We start from the raw sequence: 19,124 nt of genomic DNA, 5'->3' as shown, positions 1-19,124 counted from the left end.
ATGGAACAGAACAGAAAAATAGCTAAATTTCTTATGGCACTGCATCAGAGTCATCTGAGAACTATTCTTTGGGTGTTCACTTTGGTTGCTTCTTATTTGAAACAACATGTAAAACATTCTTGCTTAAATATTTTTGTGTACAAGTGAGATCATGTCTATGTGGTAAAATTCAAGATGTGATGTTACTGGATCAAAAGGTAAAATGAATTTACCTTAAATTTATTTTATAAATATATAAATTTATTTATATATAAATAATTAAAATAAAATAAAATAAATAAATATAAATTAAATTACTTATAAATTTAATTAATTTTAAATTTAAGGTTATTTTGATTTTAACATAAATTTATAAATTTTTCATACTAAAATATTTCTCCTTGATGTGTTTTTTTTTTGTTTTGTTTTATGGCTCACACCCAGCGATGCTCAAGGGTCACTCCTGGTTCTGCACTCAGGAATTACCCCTGGCCGTGCTCAGGGGACCATATGGAATGCTGGGAATAGAACCCGAGTCGGCTGCGTGCAAAGCAAACGCCCTACCCGCTATCACTCCAGCCCCTCTCCTTGATGTTTTTTAATTGGGTTTTGGTTTCGGGGAACACTGTAGTACTTGGGGGACCATAGGCAGTTCTGGAGGATTCAAACCTGGCTGGGCACATTCAAGGCAAACAACTTAATCCCTGTATTATCTTTCCAGTTGTTACAAATTGCCCTTGAGAAAGAAATTTACACTCCACAGTAAGAGATAGTGTCTATTTTCTTTCTATCCTTATCAGCAACGTAAAGTCATCAAAATGGAAAACCTTTTTCACAATCTGATAGCTGAAAATATTAGCTTGGTATTTTTACTTACATTTCTCCAATTACAGATGAGGCTGACATTTTTCATGTAAATGTATGTGATTATTAATTAGTTGTAGTAGCTAATATTAGCTAGTTTATCATCTTTAATAAACATCTTTAATATATACTCTTGAAAAAAATGAGAAAATTGCTCCCTAAAAATATGTTGCAAGTATTTCCAGGTTTGATTTTCTTCTATTGATTTTTTTGCCAAAACTTTGAAATTTAATGGAGTACAATATCTCGAAATTTTCTGGTACATATCTGGATGCTTATGAAGAAAATTTTGTCTGCTCGTGCATACCTATCAATAGTAACAGCCTCCAAAATGAATGATTCCCAACACAAAGCAATTGATAAGTTTTTTTTACATTTGTCCATTGAAACCAGCTTTCATGAGATGTAATTCACACACTATAAAATTTATCTATCTAATGTATACAAGGAAAGAAATCAAGGGAGAGCATAAGAAGAGGAGGATGAGATGTAATAGGGGAGGGCTATGGGTTGTGGGCACATTGCTAAAAATGTTATAAACAAGCATTTTATGTGTAGGTACAATGAGTTTGTTAAATACTGGGTGCCAAATGTCAATCTTTTGCATTTTACTCAATATTTTATTTTAGTGATCCCATGATGGCAGAAGCACCAAATGAAGTTTCTATGAACATAGAAGCTATAGAGGCCAGTGATGAGGGTAAGTAACCCGATCAAATATTAATAACTGAGAAAAAATCTTAATAACTGAAATTCTATATGTTTATTGTACTTAACTCCTAGAAAAGAATCATATTCATAGCAAGAAAACATATTCATAGCAAATATCTACTAACATTAGACTTTGTCCACATTTATTTTTCAGGATTTTTGTGGGAGGGGCATAGTTGGCAGTGTTCAGGGTTTACTCCTGGCTCTCCATTCAGAATGGCTCCTCCATTCCTGATGGTGTTTGAGGAACCATATGAGATGCCAGGGATGGAGCCCGGGCCGGCCACGTGCAATGCAAGCAAACTACCAGCTCTACTATGTCTCTATTTTTCAGCTTCCTAACCCGCTATCTTTTATCTCTGACTTTGACAATTCACGGTGTTATCTGAGATTCTGCCATCTTCTTTGAAGATGGTCTCAGATTTTGCATTCTAAGACAGGATTTGGGGTTAGTCAGGAGAAAATATGAGAGAAAACCATACTCTGAGAGATTCAATTGAGGTTTTACTATAGATAGCAATCCGGATTTAATCAACAGATCATTCTATCAGCTGTTTTGCAACTGACTTAAATAGCTAGAAATAAAAGATACCACTTTTAAGTTATGTTATAAAAGATTCACTTTACAAAATTTTCTTTTTGCAGTGCTTACTGATGTATTCAGTTGCCTAAACTGTGGTATCACCCATGCATGTAAGTGACCACCCAAGCCCTGAAGAGAGAAAGACCAAGTACCAGGAGTAGATCACCTTTTCAGTATAGGCCCAAAAATAGTTATTAAAAGAAAGTAAAGAGGGGATGGAGAAATAGTACTGTGAGTAGGGTGCTTGCCTTACATGTGAATGGCCCATGTTTGATACCCAGCATTGCATGTGCCCCCCTGAACCCAATCCGGAGTGCTCTCTGAGCCAGAAGAAAGCCCTGAGTACCTTGAGTACCATTAAGTGTGGTCCACTTCTCCATACAAAAAAAAGAAAAAGAAAGAAAAGAAAAGAATATATTCTTTCTTAGCAACACTGCAGTAGAACAAGGTCACCATTATGAGTTTCAGGATTCTCTAAGTTCAACTTTGATGGATAGCCTGTGTCCATGGTAGATAAGCAAATATGTAGCCTACAGAGCAACAATTTCTTCTTTGGATTTAGGAGTGTTTTTTCATGTGGAAGTCGATGTGGAGGTCTGGTTCTCTTCAGCAGGGAGAACCCTTCGTAGGGTGCAGCCGAAAGAACAGATGCAGAGCCCGGAGGAGGGAGAAAAGGCCTTTATTCTATGGCAGTTACGTATTTATACCTCCCTGTTGGGAGGAGGTGGTGCCAGGACCCCCAATAGAAATGCAGGGTGTGGCACGGGATTTAGCTAGTAATAAACAAATGCTGATAGGATAAGATCAGTAAGATTAGGAGTGGCAACCTTTGCTAGGGGTGGCATGGGGTTAGCTAGTGATTAAACAAATAGTGACAGGATAAGATCAGTAAGGTAAAATGGCTCCCTACATCCTCATCTGGGGTTGGGATAGTGAATTGTCCGGCATATGACATACCTTATTGGATGAGACTGGGAAAAGATACTGGCTGTTTGAGAAAGCATAGTCCCCAGGCTTGGACAGGGACATCAATGGCTGTCCAATGGTTAGTCATGTGCAATGGTTAGCTACATGCACAGCAAGCTCCCAGTCTGCTGTGCTATTATTGCTCCAGTCTCTCCATTAGGATTTCAGATGAGATTGGGCATGTTTATGGTGGTATCATTATAGACTCCATTAAGATTTCAAAAGTTTCATGTAAGATTTTTTTTCCTTTTAAAAGTTTTTAATTGCATTTGTTAGTAAGAAGTTTGTAAGTCTGCAACTGCATCTCATGGTGATTCATTTAAATAAATAAATAAATAAATAAATAGTTTTTAATTTAATTTTATTTCTTTATTTTTTATCTATTTTATTGAATCACCATGTGGAAAGTTACAAAGCTTTCAGGCTTAAGTCTCAGTTATACAATGCTCGAACACCCATCACTTCACCAGTGCACATATTCCACCACCAAGAACCAGAGTAAAAAAATAGTTTTTAATTTACTTTTGAGGGAACATTTGTTTATTAATCTCTATATTGTTAACTTCACAATGTTTACTTTTTCAAAATGTATTACTATACTATACACATCAAAGTACAAAAAATATTTCAAAACTTTCATAGCTTGTAGAGCATACCCAATTATCTCCATACATAGGGTTAGTCAATATAGTTAGATAGGAGGTCTTCTAAGCCAGAGTAGACTGAGGATGAGACACTTACAGGTGACATTGGACACCTGGCAACTGGTTGTTTGGTAAAGTCATGCCCCACTTTCAAGTGACTGCCATAGATCAATGAGCAGCCAACCCACCATGTGTTCCATCTCTGGGTGACTTCCCATGTCCCCACCGAAAGAGCAATACCACCACTATACTTGGAGTTTCTCCAAGAGGAATGGATGAAGTCTTCTTTCCATTCTAATGCCCATGGTTAAAAGACACAAACTAGATTTGTGATCTTCATGGGAAAACTGGTTGTGTCTGCCCAGCAAAAGTGGAAACTTTTTTTCCAGTTTTGGAAAATTGGAATATATGCAGCCTCAATTTTTAGCACCTGCTATAGATATAGTTTCATCATAGAAATTAGTCTTGTTTTGGGAAATATAAATAAGAGATCTTTAGCAAACATCCATATTTAGTTTTATGTATATTTTGTTTTGGGGGGAGGGTTGAGTGAGAGGGGGTACATATGTTTGTGCTCAAGACTTAGTCCTGGCTCCGTGCTCAGGGATTAATTCTAGTGGTACTTGGTGGACCGTATGGAGGTACTAGGGATAGAATAATGTTCAGAAGCTTGTAAGGCAAATGCTTTACCTGCTGTGTAATCCCGCCTGCCCCCATTCCACTTTTTATGTTTCTGAAATCAGCAGAATCCAGGGATGTGAATTCTAATTCTATTTTTGAATTTTTTAATTTAAATTTCTATTAAATGGAAGTAAGACTGCATTATAACTTCTAAGTTTTGGTTATGCACCATTAAAATCAATAAATGTACAGTCATATATTGAGTGTCCACTTGAAGTCCACTTCTAGTAATTTTAATTTTTTTCCTTTGCAGTTCCAGAAACTGAATCCAGAACCTCAATCATACAGGGTAGGTTTTGGGGAAAAACAGATCTCTAAGCTTTGTCTGATTCAGCATTTCCAAGATTAGACTATAGTTCCTTTTCATGCAAGAGACCTATGAGCTTCTTTGGAAAATGCTTATTTGTGTGATTCCTCTCATCTTCCGGCTGCATCCCTGAGAGGCTGAATGAATTATCTAAGGTTATGGAACTAATTAATACCACAAACAGAGTTTTTCTGACTCTGGTAGTTCTTTCCAATACCATACTAAGACTCCAATGGTAGCCCCTTTGTTCACACCCTTGGCTTGCCCTTCAATGACAGTGAAGGATTGCTATGCAGATCAGGGGTCTTCTAGAGACTAACTATTGGCAACTGGACCAGGACGCTGGACTTGCTAAATTATTGCATGTAAAGAAGTAAGAGCTTCTATTTCCACCTCTCTAGACTGTAACAAAAAGCCCCTTCGATTTCCCCCTCTTCTGAGTCAAATTAGAGCTTTATGTACTTATTTAGAAACAAAAGACAGCCCAAACAATGCCCAATGAGTAGTTAGAATGTACACTGGCACTATTGCCCTGAAGGATATTATAGAAAAGCAAACTATAGATTAGCTACATATACAGAGTTCAACAGCCCTGTAGCTAATCCAAAGAAAAATCATTAAAAAGCACACACCATGTACACAATCACATTTATTTATTTGTTTATTGTATTTTATTTTTATAAAGTTGTTGACAAGAATTTTGTTGCATTTAATATTCGAACACCAATCCCACCACCATTGAATTTTCCCACCACCATATTTTAAAAGTTTCCATGAAAAATCCCAAACCGTGCCCCTCAAATCAGAACAGAAACAATTACTTTTGTATTGCTTGCCATGAATAATCTACTAAAATGGTCCTGTAAAATTTCCTTACACGAAAGTGTGTGAAGATCGTTGTATTTCATCCTGGAGCCATTAAGCCCTTACATAAGAGATTACTAATGTGCACAAACACATATTAAGTACCCTCTGGCATTTGATTTTTGTTATTCCTATCATAAGCTTATTGGCCTGACAACCCTTCTTTTCAATTCTTGTTCATAAATTACTTTCTTTCTTTGTCTTCAATAATATATATATTTTTATTAAAATTTTTTTTTATTGAATTACCATGTGGAAAGTTACAAAGCTTTCAGGCTTAAGTCTCAGTTATACAATGCTCAAACACCCATCCCTTCACCAGTGCACATATACCACCCTACCACACTCATTCCTTGGGTCTGTAAAACTTCAGTGTAATGATTGCCCCACATGGATTTCTAGGGATCCTGAAGTGGTATTTGCATGCAAAGCTTGGCTCTTCAGCTGGATTATGATGACGTCTGTCATTAGAGTGGAGGGGGCAGGTAGAGGATCAGCTGTTTCTATTGACCCAATAAGCATGGCACTAGAATGATCATTTTGGGTCAGGAGAAAGATGTAGATTAAGTTGACATTGAGATGCCAATGGACATTGAGAGGTTTGCCCATCTGCTTGTACTGGACATTCAGACTCTTTGTCAGTGAGCTATTGCTATTGTAAGAGTAGAACAAGTCAAATCGACTTGTTGGCACTGGGGTCAAGGGTTGAGATATGTCAGGTCCTCAGGCTCCTTATTTCTATCCCTAAGGTTCTGGTTCCTTTCCGGTCTTCCTTTTTACCATGATACCAGGTCTTACTTTTCAGTTTCATTTCCAGGAAAGAAGAAATTCAAATTTAAAGCTTTAAGGAGCTTTTTTGTTAAGAAGAAGAAAAAAGACTCTGAAGAGAGTCCTTCCCAACGAGGGAGGAGGCTGCAATCCAGCCTGTCCAGCAGCAATATTAGCATCTCATGCCTGAAGGCAGCTGAGGAAGCTTCGCCAAATGAGCCTGGGTAAGTCAGTCTGCAAGGGAATATGGTTGAGGCCAAGAGCAGGCAAATCAATCTTGGTGTCTCTTTGGCAACCAAATCACCAGTGTTCTTTGATCCTAGGGACTATTGAAGCCCTTGGTACGGGAGTTTGATCTGCAGTCATTGCCAAAGCAACCAAGTTCGGGGACCTTTTCTCTGTGTTCCTATATTTGCTAGTTAACACTGCATAGTTTGGGGGTTTGGAGCCTGGCAGATGTACACTCCATTCTCTAGGAAAACTTGAGATGTGAATCTTTCTACCTGGGAGGAGCTGGGGATCTCTGATTTCAAAGGTAAAGACAGCTGATATCCCCTTTTTTCCAGATTGTTCTCAGTTTTATTTTATTATTATTATTATTATTATTATTATTATTATTATTATTATTATTATTATTGCTTTTTTTGGGTCACACCCAACGATGCTCAAGGTAGTGCTTGGGGGACCATATGGGATGCCGGGGATTGAACCCAGGTCGGCCACGTGCAAGGCAAACGCCCTACCCGCTGTGCTATCGCTCCGGCCCTTATTTTATTATTATATTTTTTTGCTTTTTGGGTCACACCCAGCGATGCTCAGGGGTTACTCCTGCCTTTGCACTCAGGAATTACTCCAGGCAGTGCTTGGGGGACCATATGGGATGCCAAGGATCGAACCCGGGTCGGCCGCGTGCAAGGCAAACGCCCTACCCGCTGTGCTATCGCTGCCCTTATTTTATTATTTTTAAAATTTATTTATTGAATCACCGTGAGAACAGTTACAAAGTTTTTGTGTTTAAGTCTTCATAAAACAATGATCAAACACCCATCCCTTAAAGTAGAAATGACATCTGCATTTGTATATTCATTGCAGCACTGTTTACAATAGCCAAAATCTGGAAAAAAACTGGAGTAACCAAAAAAGATGACTGGTTAAAGAAACTTTGGTACAGCTGCACAGTGGAATACCATGCAGCTTTTAGAAAAGATGAAGTCATGAAATCTGCATATAAGTGAATTAACATGGAAAGTATCATGTTAAGTGAAATGAGTCAGAAAGAGAGAGACAGACATAGAAAGATTGCACTCATCTGTGGAATATAAAGTAACAGAGTGGGAGACTAACACCCAAGAGTAGTAGAGAAAGGACCAGGATGTCTGCCTCACAGCTTGGAAACTGGCCCGACATGCTGGGGAAAAAGGCAGCTAAGATAGAGAAGGGAACACCAAGTAGAGGATGGTGGGAGGACCCATTCAGGTTGGAAGATTTGAACTGAAAGTAGACTATGGACCAAACATGAAGGCCACTCAATACCTCTATTGCAACTACAACACCCCAAAGGAGAGAGAACAAAAGGGAATGCCCTGCTGCAGAGGCGGGGTGGGGTGGTGGGGGATGGGGTGGAGGTGGTAAGAGGGATACTGGGATCATTGATGGAGGTAAATGGGCACTGGTGGAGGGATGGATAAACGATCACTGTATGAGTGAAATGCAAACACAAAAGTTTATAAATTTGCAACTGTACATCACAGTGATTCTCTAATAAAATTTTTTTTAATGAAAAACACCCATCCCTTCACCAGTGCACATTTACATTTTCTTCCACAAACAACCCCAGTATACCCCCAATCCCACCCCTACTTGTGCCTGTGTTGCAAATAATTTCCACATTACTCTCTCTCTACTTTGATTACATTCAATATTTCGATACCAGTCCCACCATTATTATTTGGAGTTTCCCCCCAACTTTCAGACCTGCCAAAGAGGCAACATTAGACAATTTGTTTTCTATTGCTGCGGCTGATTCCCTTTTGGGAGATTGGTCGGCTTAGTTAGCAATGTAAAATCATAGGACTTTCACAATATATTAGTCAGAGACTTTCATATTACTTGAGGACTACAGTTCTGGTGACTACCAGGTAAGTGAGCTAGATCTCATGTTAATTAAAAACTCAGATAGTGAAGTCATCTAGCTGGTTTAGGGAGAAAGCCAGAAAACATTCTGTTAATGCAAAACCAAAACAAAATGGGCTCTGGGTCCTAGAATCCAAAGCCATTTCTCCCTTTCTGCCAGGAGATGGGAGGAAATGTCCTGGGAATTCACTAAGGGGATGGGGAAGTTGGCTTTTCAGCCATCATGGGCAACAATCTCCAAATTTGCATATGAGAAAACCCAATTTGCATATCCATTTTTGGAAAAACAGAAAAGTCTCCCCCTGCCATTCCTGGCTCAATGATATCTTCCTTGGTGGAGTTCCACTGCAGCCTGCCTATTCTCCTGACTTTACACTCCACATTTACCTGGACTCTACACAGGGTCACTTACCTGTGCTTCTCTCCATTCCCTGCAGATTCTGCTTGCTGGTTACAGGAACGGATCCCAACCATTATATTGCCCCCAGACACCAATCACTTTAGTCTTTAGAAGGACCCTAATGAAGGCATGGGATGAGGAATTTTAGATTGTCTTTTGGTGACAAGAATGGCTTTGGAAAGTGAGCTGTTTCCAATCATACAAATCATATAACTACAGATATTCACTTTTATTGTTAAACGTGATTTTCAATGATTACTTTTTTAAAAATTATAGCTTAAGTAACATGGTTCCAATTGTGTTAACATGTTTGCTATTGAGGGACAAATTAACCTCACCCCATCAGCACCAAAGGGCTCAGGAGCTTCAACTACTGTCCCTATGTCATCTCCATTCTCATGGTTCCCAAGACCATTCGTTTTTAGCCCCAATTAAGACCAGCCCTATTACAACACCAGAAGTGGGATGGGACAGTGGAATTTCAAATAACTCAGCTGTTTATTAGCTGGTAAGGGGTAGCTCTAAAGTTCTAACTCTTCCTGTCTTACTTGTACCCTCGCCTCTGAGATGGTCCATTTGTTGGGTTCTATTAACCGTGCTAGGAAGTGTTTGTGCATTCCACTTGAAGTCGTGGCAAGGAAGAGGGAAAGCATAAGTGCATAAACTAGTTCCACCTGGGTAAGAGTTCTTTATGTGATAGGTGGACTCCCAAGATCTGCTCTGTGCACTAGCTCCCTACCTGGAGAAGAATGCTTTTCTAGAAATGCAAATTTAGTAATTTTATTTTAATCCAGTGCATACATTAATTTGAATATGACTTAGAAGACCTGAAAGATCACCCCTGACCCATATTTCTTGTTTAGTGTGATGGAGGAGAAACCCAGGAGAATGTCACTCAGGATGGGAAGGGAAAACAGCTGGTTTTTTCATCATGAAAGCAATCATGCATAACAATTTACAGCTAACCCTCCTTTGATCAATCCAATAGAACCAGTGTCTATTTCTAAGGCTATATCTGGTAGAAGAGCTGAATCCCATTCCTCACTTGGTGTTCTCATAATGTGATATACTGTGTTGCCTTTAAATAAGGCCAAGAATTGGGTGGGGATTTTATTTTTGTTTTGTTTTTCTTTTTGGGTCACATCCGGCAATGCACAGGGGTTATTCCTGACTCATGCACTCAGAAATTACTCCTGGTGGTGTTCGGGGGACCATATGAGATGCTGGGAATCGAACCCGGGTCGGCCACGTGCAAGACAAACGCCCTACCCACTATGCTATCAATCCAGCCCCCTGGGTGGGGATTTTCTATGTATTTTCTGTCTTTTGCTCCCAGCAAACTGATAGGTAAGCACAATATAGATTAGTGAGCAGGACCTTTGGTGTCCAAACTGGGCTACAGAGAGTACAAAAGAAATCTTTTGATCAAGGGTGGTTTGATTCTAGAGAATCAATTCAATAGCTGTTCTCTGGATGATACATAGCCTGAAAATGAGAGTTTCCATCCCTCTTGCAGCCTGAGAATATCTTGCAGTTAGGTAAGGTACTAAGCAGGTAAGGCAAAGCATTCACAGATGGGTCCCCAGATTGATCTGAGTCAGTAGGCTGGAAAGAAGCAATGAATGAAAGTGTATGTGTGTGCATGAATTAATGTATATGTCTAGAGATGTTTAGAAACTGCTTCCTCAATGCTGCATCACTCATATATGCCCCTTCAAGCGCTTATTTTGACCAGAGGTTTCCAGAATTATTTGGCCTAATGCCCCTCTTTAAGGGAAAAAATATTACTCAGCAATAGTGATCTGGGTATTGTTTAAGTTGAAGTAACAGATAACCCCCACATCACACACTCACAGACACAAACACAAACACACCCAATTGCCCTTGAGACTATTACCACTCCCTTTGATGATATTCTACCAGTGCGTCCCCAGGGTGCAGTATTGCTCACATTAGGAAACATTGAATTGTAGATTCCTTATACATTTCTTCTGAACTTATAAACTTATATGTGTGTGTGTGTGTGTAGATATATAGTAGACTGGAGTGATAGGACAGCAGGTAAAGCATTTGCCTTGCATGCAGCTGACCCTGGTTTGATTCCTCCGTCCCTCTTGGAGAGCCCAATAAGCTACCTAGAGTATCCTGCCCGCATGGCAGAGGTTAGCAAGCTACCTGTGCCATATTCAATATGCCAAAATCAGTAACAACAAGTCTCACAATGGAGATTTTACTGGTGCCTGATTGAAAAATCAATGAACAACTGGACGACAGTGCTACAGTGCATATATATATATATATATATATATTTAATTAAATCACCGTGAGGTACAGTTACAAAGTTTTAATGATCCAATTTCAGTCATACAATGTTCCATCACCCATCCCTCCAGCAGTGTACATTTCCCACCACCAATATCCCCCATATCTATCTTTCTGTGCCCCCAGTCTTCCTCTTTGCAGGCAGTTTTCTCCTCCTCCTCCTCCTCCTCCTTCTCTCTCTGTCTCTCTCTCGGCATTATGGTTTGGAATACAGATGATGAGAGGCCATCTTTTATTTTTCTTTTTGGGTCACACCTGGCGATGCTCAGGGGTTACTCCTGGCTCTGCACTCAGGAATTACTCCTGGCGGTGCTCAGGGGACCATATGGGATGCTGGGAATTGAACCCGGGTCGGCCGCATGCAAGGCAAACGCCCTACCTGCTGTGCTATCGCTCCAGCCCCCATCTTTTTTTTTTTAATAAAATGAGCATGTTGTCTTCACCTACAGGGTCACCTGAGTGTCTGAGTCTTATTTGGGAAATATGGGTTAGAGTTGAATATAGCATGATTGACATTTGCCTCCTCTTTTCTCTTATCATGGCCTTCTTGGTATGGGTATCATTTTAATCTGCATAACATCAGATTGTCATGACAGATGTCTCTAGTAGTGTATGTGGTTCCAGAGTTCTATACAACCTTACTGATCTCTGTTCTTATCCATTTTTTGTGTGCAGTCAGTCCATTGGGTGTGATAATGGCATCTCATTAAAGGTCTTGATTTGTATTCCCCTATTGACTAATGATGTTGAGCATCTTTTCCTATGTTGTCCATTTGTTTATCTTCTTTGGAGAAATGTCTATTGAGATTCTTGGCCCAATATTTTCTTTTTATTAATTTTTTTACTTAAAATAGTTTAGGTAAGAGGGATCTATAGTGTTTAACTCTGGGGTTGAGGTACAATATTACTTCATGCCTCCACCACCAAAAGGTTCATGATCCTCTACTCCTTCTCTATGTCACTTCCAGTCCAACAATCCTTCTTTCCAACCCACAGTGATGGTTTTGGTGTATACTGTTACCTCCCATAGCACCATCCATGTGCTCCAGACCCTGTATGTTATTCTCATGTAACTTACTGGAAACCTATTTGTTTCCTACATCCCTTTCTGCCAAACCTGACACTCTCAAGTCTATATTCCAGTAACTAGGTTAATTGTTGATTCATATTGTCCATGCCATTGATTTGTTTCTCTATGTTCCACAGATTAGTAAAACCATCCTTTATTATTTTGCTTCTGGCTAATTTCACTCAGTCTGAAACCCTTCAGTTCCATACAAGTTGTTAAAAACTGCATGACTTAAATTTTTTTCTTGTGGCTACATAGTATCCCATTGTGTGTATATGTAGCACAACTTTTATATCCATGCCTATATTTTGGACATAGCTTGTCTTTGCCTAATTTATATTGAGTTACTTTATCTTTAAGCTAACTTTTATATTCTCTAGCATTTGGCTATTCACTTGTTCACAGTAAATTCAGCAAATTTACTGAAAAAATAAAAATAATATTCTTACGTCAATTTGCTGATATTGGTACTCTTGATACAAATCAATTAAACATGAATAGATTTATTGGTGGAGTTTCAATTTTCTTTTATTGGTGCAATATGTCTAAGCTTGTGTCTGTTCCATGCTATTTTGGTTACTATGACTTTGCAGTAGTTTGGAAATCAGCACGTTAGTCCTATGACTTTGTTCTCTTTCCTAGATTCTTTCGGTTATTTGTGATTCCTTGCATTTTATGATCAATATAAGATCAAATTGTCCGTTTTTTTTTTTTTTGGTGAGGGCCATTCCCCACAGTTCTGGGTATCTTTCCTGAAACAGTGCTCATAGACCACTCCCAGTGGGTGTGGGGGAACATGAATTGTCAGATTGAATCCAGGGCTCTCACAAACAAAATTTCCCCCTACCACTTTGTGCTTGGCGTAACGTGCCATTTTGATAAAAAAAATTAAATGGTACCTAAAATTTCAATAAAAATGTCAATAAATACATAGAAGAACTTGTAGAACAGAATCATTTTATTGACAAAATTAATATTACAAGCCACAAAATTGCCTTTTTGTTTTTTCATATTTTCTTTAAGTTTTTTAATGTTTTATACTTTTTGAATACAAGTTCCATATGCCTTTTTTTAAACTTACTCCAAAATATTTTATTCTTTTTGATGCTATTGTAGCACTGTAGCACTGTCATCTCGTTGTTCATCGATTTGCTCGAGCGGGCACCAGTATCATCTCTATTGTGAGACTTGTTACTGGTTTTGGCATTTCGAATACGCCACAGGTAGCTTGCCAGGCTCTGCCACGTGGGCGGCATGCTCTCAGTAGCTTGCCGGGCTCTTAGAGAGAGATGGAGGAATTGAACACGGGTCAGCCGCATGCAAGTCAAACGCTCTACCCGCTCTGTTATCACTCTAGTCCTGCTATTGCTCCTTAATTTTATTTTCAAGTTGTTTATAGAAATACAATTTTTTTTGCTCTTCACAAGCAGTGCTCATATGATAAAGGACCACTTCCAGCAATACTCAGTGAACCGAATTTGATGGGGTCCAAGGATTCAGTGTATTTTTGTCTCTCTTCTGCCACTGACCACCAGGGTCATACCCATCAGTGCTCAAGAAGCTACATATTTTTGGTATCAAACAGGGGTTCTGTTCATGAAAAACATGTACGCCCCTATGGTTTCCCCAGTCCTAGAATGACATTGTTTGCTTTTTTGGCTATACCTGGTCATATTTAGAGGCTACTCCAAACTTGGTCGTCTGGAATCCAGGCAATACCAGGAATCAAATCTTGGATTTCTGCATGTAATGCTTGTGCTTCAGTTATTTGAGCTATCTCAACCTTCATATAGTCATATTTTTTACTTTTGGACCACACACTGAGGTGCTCAGCTCTTACTCCTGGATCTTTGCTCAGGCATTACTCTTGAAGGTACTTAGGGGATCCTTTTTAGTGTCAGGAATCGAAATGGAGTTGGCTGCATGCAAGGCAAGTGCTTCACTCCTTGTAGTACCTCTCTAGCCCCTAGAAATAATTTTATGCATTTATTATGTACTCCTGAAATCTAATCTAATTTTACCTGATATTTTAATGAAATTTAAAAGATTTTATGCCTACTATTATGAAATTGTAATTAGAGATCATTTCCGATTTACCCTTCCAGTAATGATGGCTTTTGCTTCATTTTCTTACCAGTTTCCTTGGCACAATATTTGGAACAATATTTTAATAGATGTAGTGTGAGCAGATACTTTTGTCTTAGTCATTATCTGAAGGGAAAATATCAACCTTTTGGGCTGGAGAGATAGCACAGAGGGTAGGGCATTTGCCTTGCACGCGGCTGACCCGAGTTCGATTCCCAGCATCCCATATGATCACCCAAGCACCGCCAGGAGTAATTCCTGAGTGCATGAGCCAGGAGTAACCTGTGTGCACTGCTGGGTGTGACCCAAAAAAGAAAAAAATTCAACCTTTTGTCATTAAATTATGATATTGACTCTGAGTTTCTCAGATATTCTCTGTTTAGTGTATTCATAATGAAAGAGCACTCAATTTTACAAACATTATTTCTGCATCTATTGGAATAAACATGTGGGTTTTGCTTGTATTCTGTTGAAACCATGTATTACAGTAAGTAATTTTCATATATTCTAGTAATCTTGCATTCCTGGAAAATCCAACTTGGAGCTTTGAATTTTTCATACCTTATTTAAGACTTTTGCACTTATATTCATAGAAATGTTGGCCTCTAGTTTTCTGTTCCTGTGATGTATTTTATTATAATTTTTTACATCTTGAGAGGGATATTTTGTGCCTTTAATCTATCATTTGTTTTTAACCTTGCCCTGGTTTGTCTTAAAATATCATTATCAACAAACTAACTTCATTCCCAATCAGAATATTTTAGCAGTTATGGGAGAAGCAGGTGCTGCTTCCTAGTTAATAAATATATATGCAATGAAGAACTCTTGTGTGAAAGAGAAGACCCAGTGAATGAAAATATACAATATACAACACTGGGCGACATTTTCTATTTAAAAAAAAAATAAAACCACTGCAGGGAACCTTGTATATGAAAAAAAATAATAACTCTCAGGGACTTTTCTTGCCATTCTGCAGGGTTGACAGTATTGAACTGAACACTGAATGGGCAAAATTTATAATATGTAACCCATGTCTCCATAAATAACATAAAATATATGTGATGATCATTTTAAACATCAACATTATACAGAAGTACATAAAGTAGAAACCAAAAATCCTCCCCTGTATTAGTGCTATTTCTCAGAGGTTGATGGATATCCTTCTAGACTTTTCTATGGGCAGAATGTCCATAGGTATGTAATTTATGTGTCTATATAAAATGAGTTTGTTTCAATTCATTATTTTTTCATTTAATGTCTCATGAATAACTTTCTGTGCCAGCACATCTACATTCTTTCCTTCTGGGGAGTCTTTGCTAGGTTGTATTATACATATCCTTTTCTTTTTAGCTCTTATGGACTGCTTCTATAAGATCTTTTCCTTCTTATTCAGGGTGAAGACAACCTTGGGGAGCAAAGCTCTGTCCCATGACAGCATCTTTATGTTGGAGCCTGAGCTTGAAAGATCAACAAATAAAAAATACTCCACTCCGGAGACCCAAAAAAGTATACCTCAGCAGGTAATAGTGAAATTGAACACCAGCACACAACCAAATTGGTCCTTTTTTCTTTCTTTAGTCCTACTCACCAAAAAGGATAAATTTGACCCTGTTTTTCATCTTATACCTCAATGGACAATGCTAAACATTGAATGAGAGAATGTAGAAATACATGATACGCTCACTTTCAGCCTGACAAAGTATTGGCTGACATTACCATATTTATTCTGTTCTTAATGGACAGGAATTCCTACCCTTATGCTTTCTCTCTTCCACAGAAAGCTCAGGCTTCCAGAACTTTGCCTAGAATTGGAACTGTTGGTATGCATGGAGCTGATTATGAAGCTATGGCCCTGTATTCACCCAGAAGTGGAGTCTGGCGTTCAGGTTCTCCGATCCCTGAGGTAAGTGGCATGCATCTGATCACAAACACACACAACATACGCTAATGACAAACACACAAATCACACACAAACAACACACAACACACAGCTAACCACAAACACACACAAATCACAAACACAGGGCTTGAATTATTTCAAATCAGAACGACTATGTGTAATTATTTTACTGCTACTTATTTTCTCTGTGACTTAACTATGATTGCTTAACCTCCTGAGCCTTTCTTTCCTCAATTTAAGGGGATATAATATTTATATCTACTCCAAATTCTTGTGATAGTTGAAAAAGTCTCAGAAAAGCTAAGAAATTATAGAATGCTAAATATAGCTTAATGCTAGAGCACATGCTTCACATGAACAAGGTCCTGAATATATCCCTGCTACCTTATTCTACTGGATCCTCTAAAAATAAATTGCTCAAACTCACCTGGACAGTAAGTGTAGATGTGTTGGAAATCTGATGTGGATATGTTGATCTCCAAATCTGTAATCTTTTCATGACCTCAGTCTTTTCAACTGGGCTCAACTTTATACTTACCTCAGAAGTATAGTCTTCTAAAAGTAAATACAGCATATACACAAGATAGTCATTTTGCTTCAGCTAATCCTAATTGGACTGGAGCAATAGCACAGTGGGTAGGGTGTTTGCCTTGCACACGGCTGATCCGCGTTCCATTCTTCTGTCCCTCTGGGAAAGCCTGGCAAGCTACTGAGAGTATCCCACCCTCATGGCAGAGGCTGGCAAGCTACTCGTGGCGTATTCGATATGCCAAAAACAGTAACAAGTCTCACACTAGAGACGTTACTGGTGCCTACTTGAGCAAATTGATGAACAACGGGATGACAGTGACAGTGACAGTGCTAATCCTAACCAATATTCAGTAAGACTATTCTAGAGCCCAAACCTAGAAATGTTTTCGGTCATGCTGGAGATGTAACTGAAAGACACAGCTTTTTTTCTTCTATTTGAAAGTAGAATGTTTATATTTAGTGTGATTTGCTAGGTTATTTTGGGCATCTGGAATATTAATTTTTTTCTTTTATAAATTAATGGCAGGGCTGGAGAAACAGTACATTGAGTAGGGCATTTGCTTTGCATGTGGCCGACCTGGGTTCGATCCCCAGCATCCCATATGGTTCCCCTAGCACCAGCAGGAGAAATTCCTGAGTGCAAAACCAGGAGTAACCCCTCATCATAGCTGGGTGTGGCGCAAAAAACAAACCCTCCCAAAAAAGTCTGAAGTGATAGCACAGCGGGTAGGGCATTTGCCTTGCATGTGGCTGACCCAGATTCGATTCCTTCGTCCCTCTCGGAGACCCTGGCAAGTTACTGAGAGTATCCTGCCCGCATGGCAGAGGCTGGCAAGCTACCTGTGGTGTATTTCTTATGCCAAAAACAGTAACAAGTCTCACAATGGAGACCTTACCGGTGCCTGTTCGAGCAAATTGATGAATAATGGGAAGACAGTGCTACAGTGCAGTGCTATAAATTAATGGTAATAGGGACAAAGGCTTAAAAAAGTGGTGGAAGCTTCAATCAAAATTCTTCTATGGAGAGAATTCCCTGGCACAGGTTAAGGTCTCTAACTAATGTGTTATTTATCATTATTGCAGTCAATATTATTAAAATTGGGTTTGGTGATAATTGATTCTCAGGTTTTCTTGTCCGTACCTTTAAACATGGCATAGTTGTAGGATAACGTTGGTTTGCCCTTCCTCCCTGACTGCAGGGAGCTTGGGTTTGTTGATTGCACCCCCCCAAACTGTCATTTACCTTTGCCTCCCGATCAGACTCTGTTGACTTAATTTTTTTCGTTTTGGGTCACACCCAGCGATGCACAGGGGTTACTCCTGGCTCTGCACTCAGGAATTACTCCTGGAGGTGCTCAGGGGACCATATGGGATGCTGGGAATCGAACCCGGGTTGGCCACGTGCAAGGCAAACGCCTTACCGGCTGTGCTATCGCTCCAGCCCCTCTGTTGACTTTTAATTATTGTTTTTTCATCTCTTTAAGTCCTTTGCATAGTTAATTCAGAGCAATGTCCTTTTTCTATAGACACAGGAAGACAATGCTATGCTTTTGTAAGTTGGGAGTTCCTGGACTCTGAATGATATCTAGGTATCTGTTCTCTCTACTTAAGCCTCATTTGCCCTTTCTTCCTAGCACCCAAAGCAGGGTCCTGACAAAGGACTGGGTGGGCCCAGGGCAAGCAGTGAACTACTCTGGCATCAAAATAGGCCAGGCCAAAATGCCATAATACTTAACAATAAGTTAAGTGCAAGGTTATAGACAAATTCTGTCATGATTCAAAAAGTACTAACTGGAGTAGGACTCTGCTAGGGTTAGGAATGATTAATCTGGCCTGAGCACTGTAGTCTGAGATCTATAGCGAGATGTCCTGAGGAGAGCCATCCTACAAGCTCAGTGTATCTCTTCCTGTTGTCTATACAAAATAACTAATATTAAGAAGTAGAATTAAGGCTAGTCGGGCCCGTGCTCGGCTCCGGCCGGCCGGGTTTTCGGCCCGGGCGCCCATGCCCCTGCAGAGCCGGTGGATGTGGAACAAGCGGGAACCAGAGACAGCTTTAGGAATTGGGGTTCCAGCAAGTGCCTGCACCCATGTATGGAGACTGTGAATTAAGCCTTTGCCCCACGCCGGCTAACGGAGGAACTATGTAATTTCTGGCAGAATTTTCCCAGGACTTTATACAGAAATCCAAAACCGCGCGGACGCGGCCGCGTCCGCGCGACTTAACATTTATAATTGTCATCAATGTGAAAGGGTTCCATTTGAACAGGTCAGACTTGGGGGGGAAACTCCAAATAATAACAGTAAGTTTTTGTTG

The 19,124-nt window shown here is 39.4% G+C and overlaps 1 protein-coding gene across 1 annotated transcript in view; it reads left to right on the top strand.

Annotated features, from left to right (window-relative positions):
* Nucleotides 1-1,482: 1,482 nt before the first annotated feature.
* KIAA1210 (KIAA1210 ortholog) overlaps nucleotides 1,483-19,124 on the top strand; it is a 45,850-nt gene continuing 28,208 nt past the window's right edge. The window contains exons 1-4 of the mRNA XM_004614490.2: nucleotides 1,483-1,543; nucleotides 6,405-6,591; nucleotides 15,770-15,896; nucleotides 16,154-16,279. Coding sequence (XP_004614547.2) covers nucleotides 1,483-1,543; nucleotides 6,405-6,591; nucleotides 15,770-15,896; nucleotides 16,154-16,279 — 501 coding nt within the window. The remainder of the gene's footprint in view (nucleotides 1,544-6,404; nucleotides 6,592-15,769; nucleotides 15,897-16,153; nucleotides 16,280-19,124) is intronic.

This window comes from Sorex araneus, chromosome X (assembly GCF_027595985.1).
Source record: "Sorex araneus isolate mSorAra2 chromosome X, mSorAra2.pri, whole genome shotgun sequence".
Lineage (NCBI taxonomy): Eukaryota > Metazoa > Chordata > Mammalia > Eulipotyphla > Soricidae > Sorex > Sorex araneus.
The sequence above is the reverse complement of the archived record's forward strand: the minus strand, read 5'-3'. Positions and strand labels throughout refer to the sequence as shown.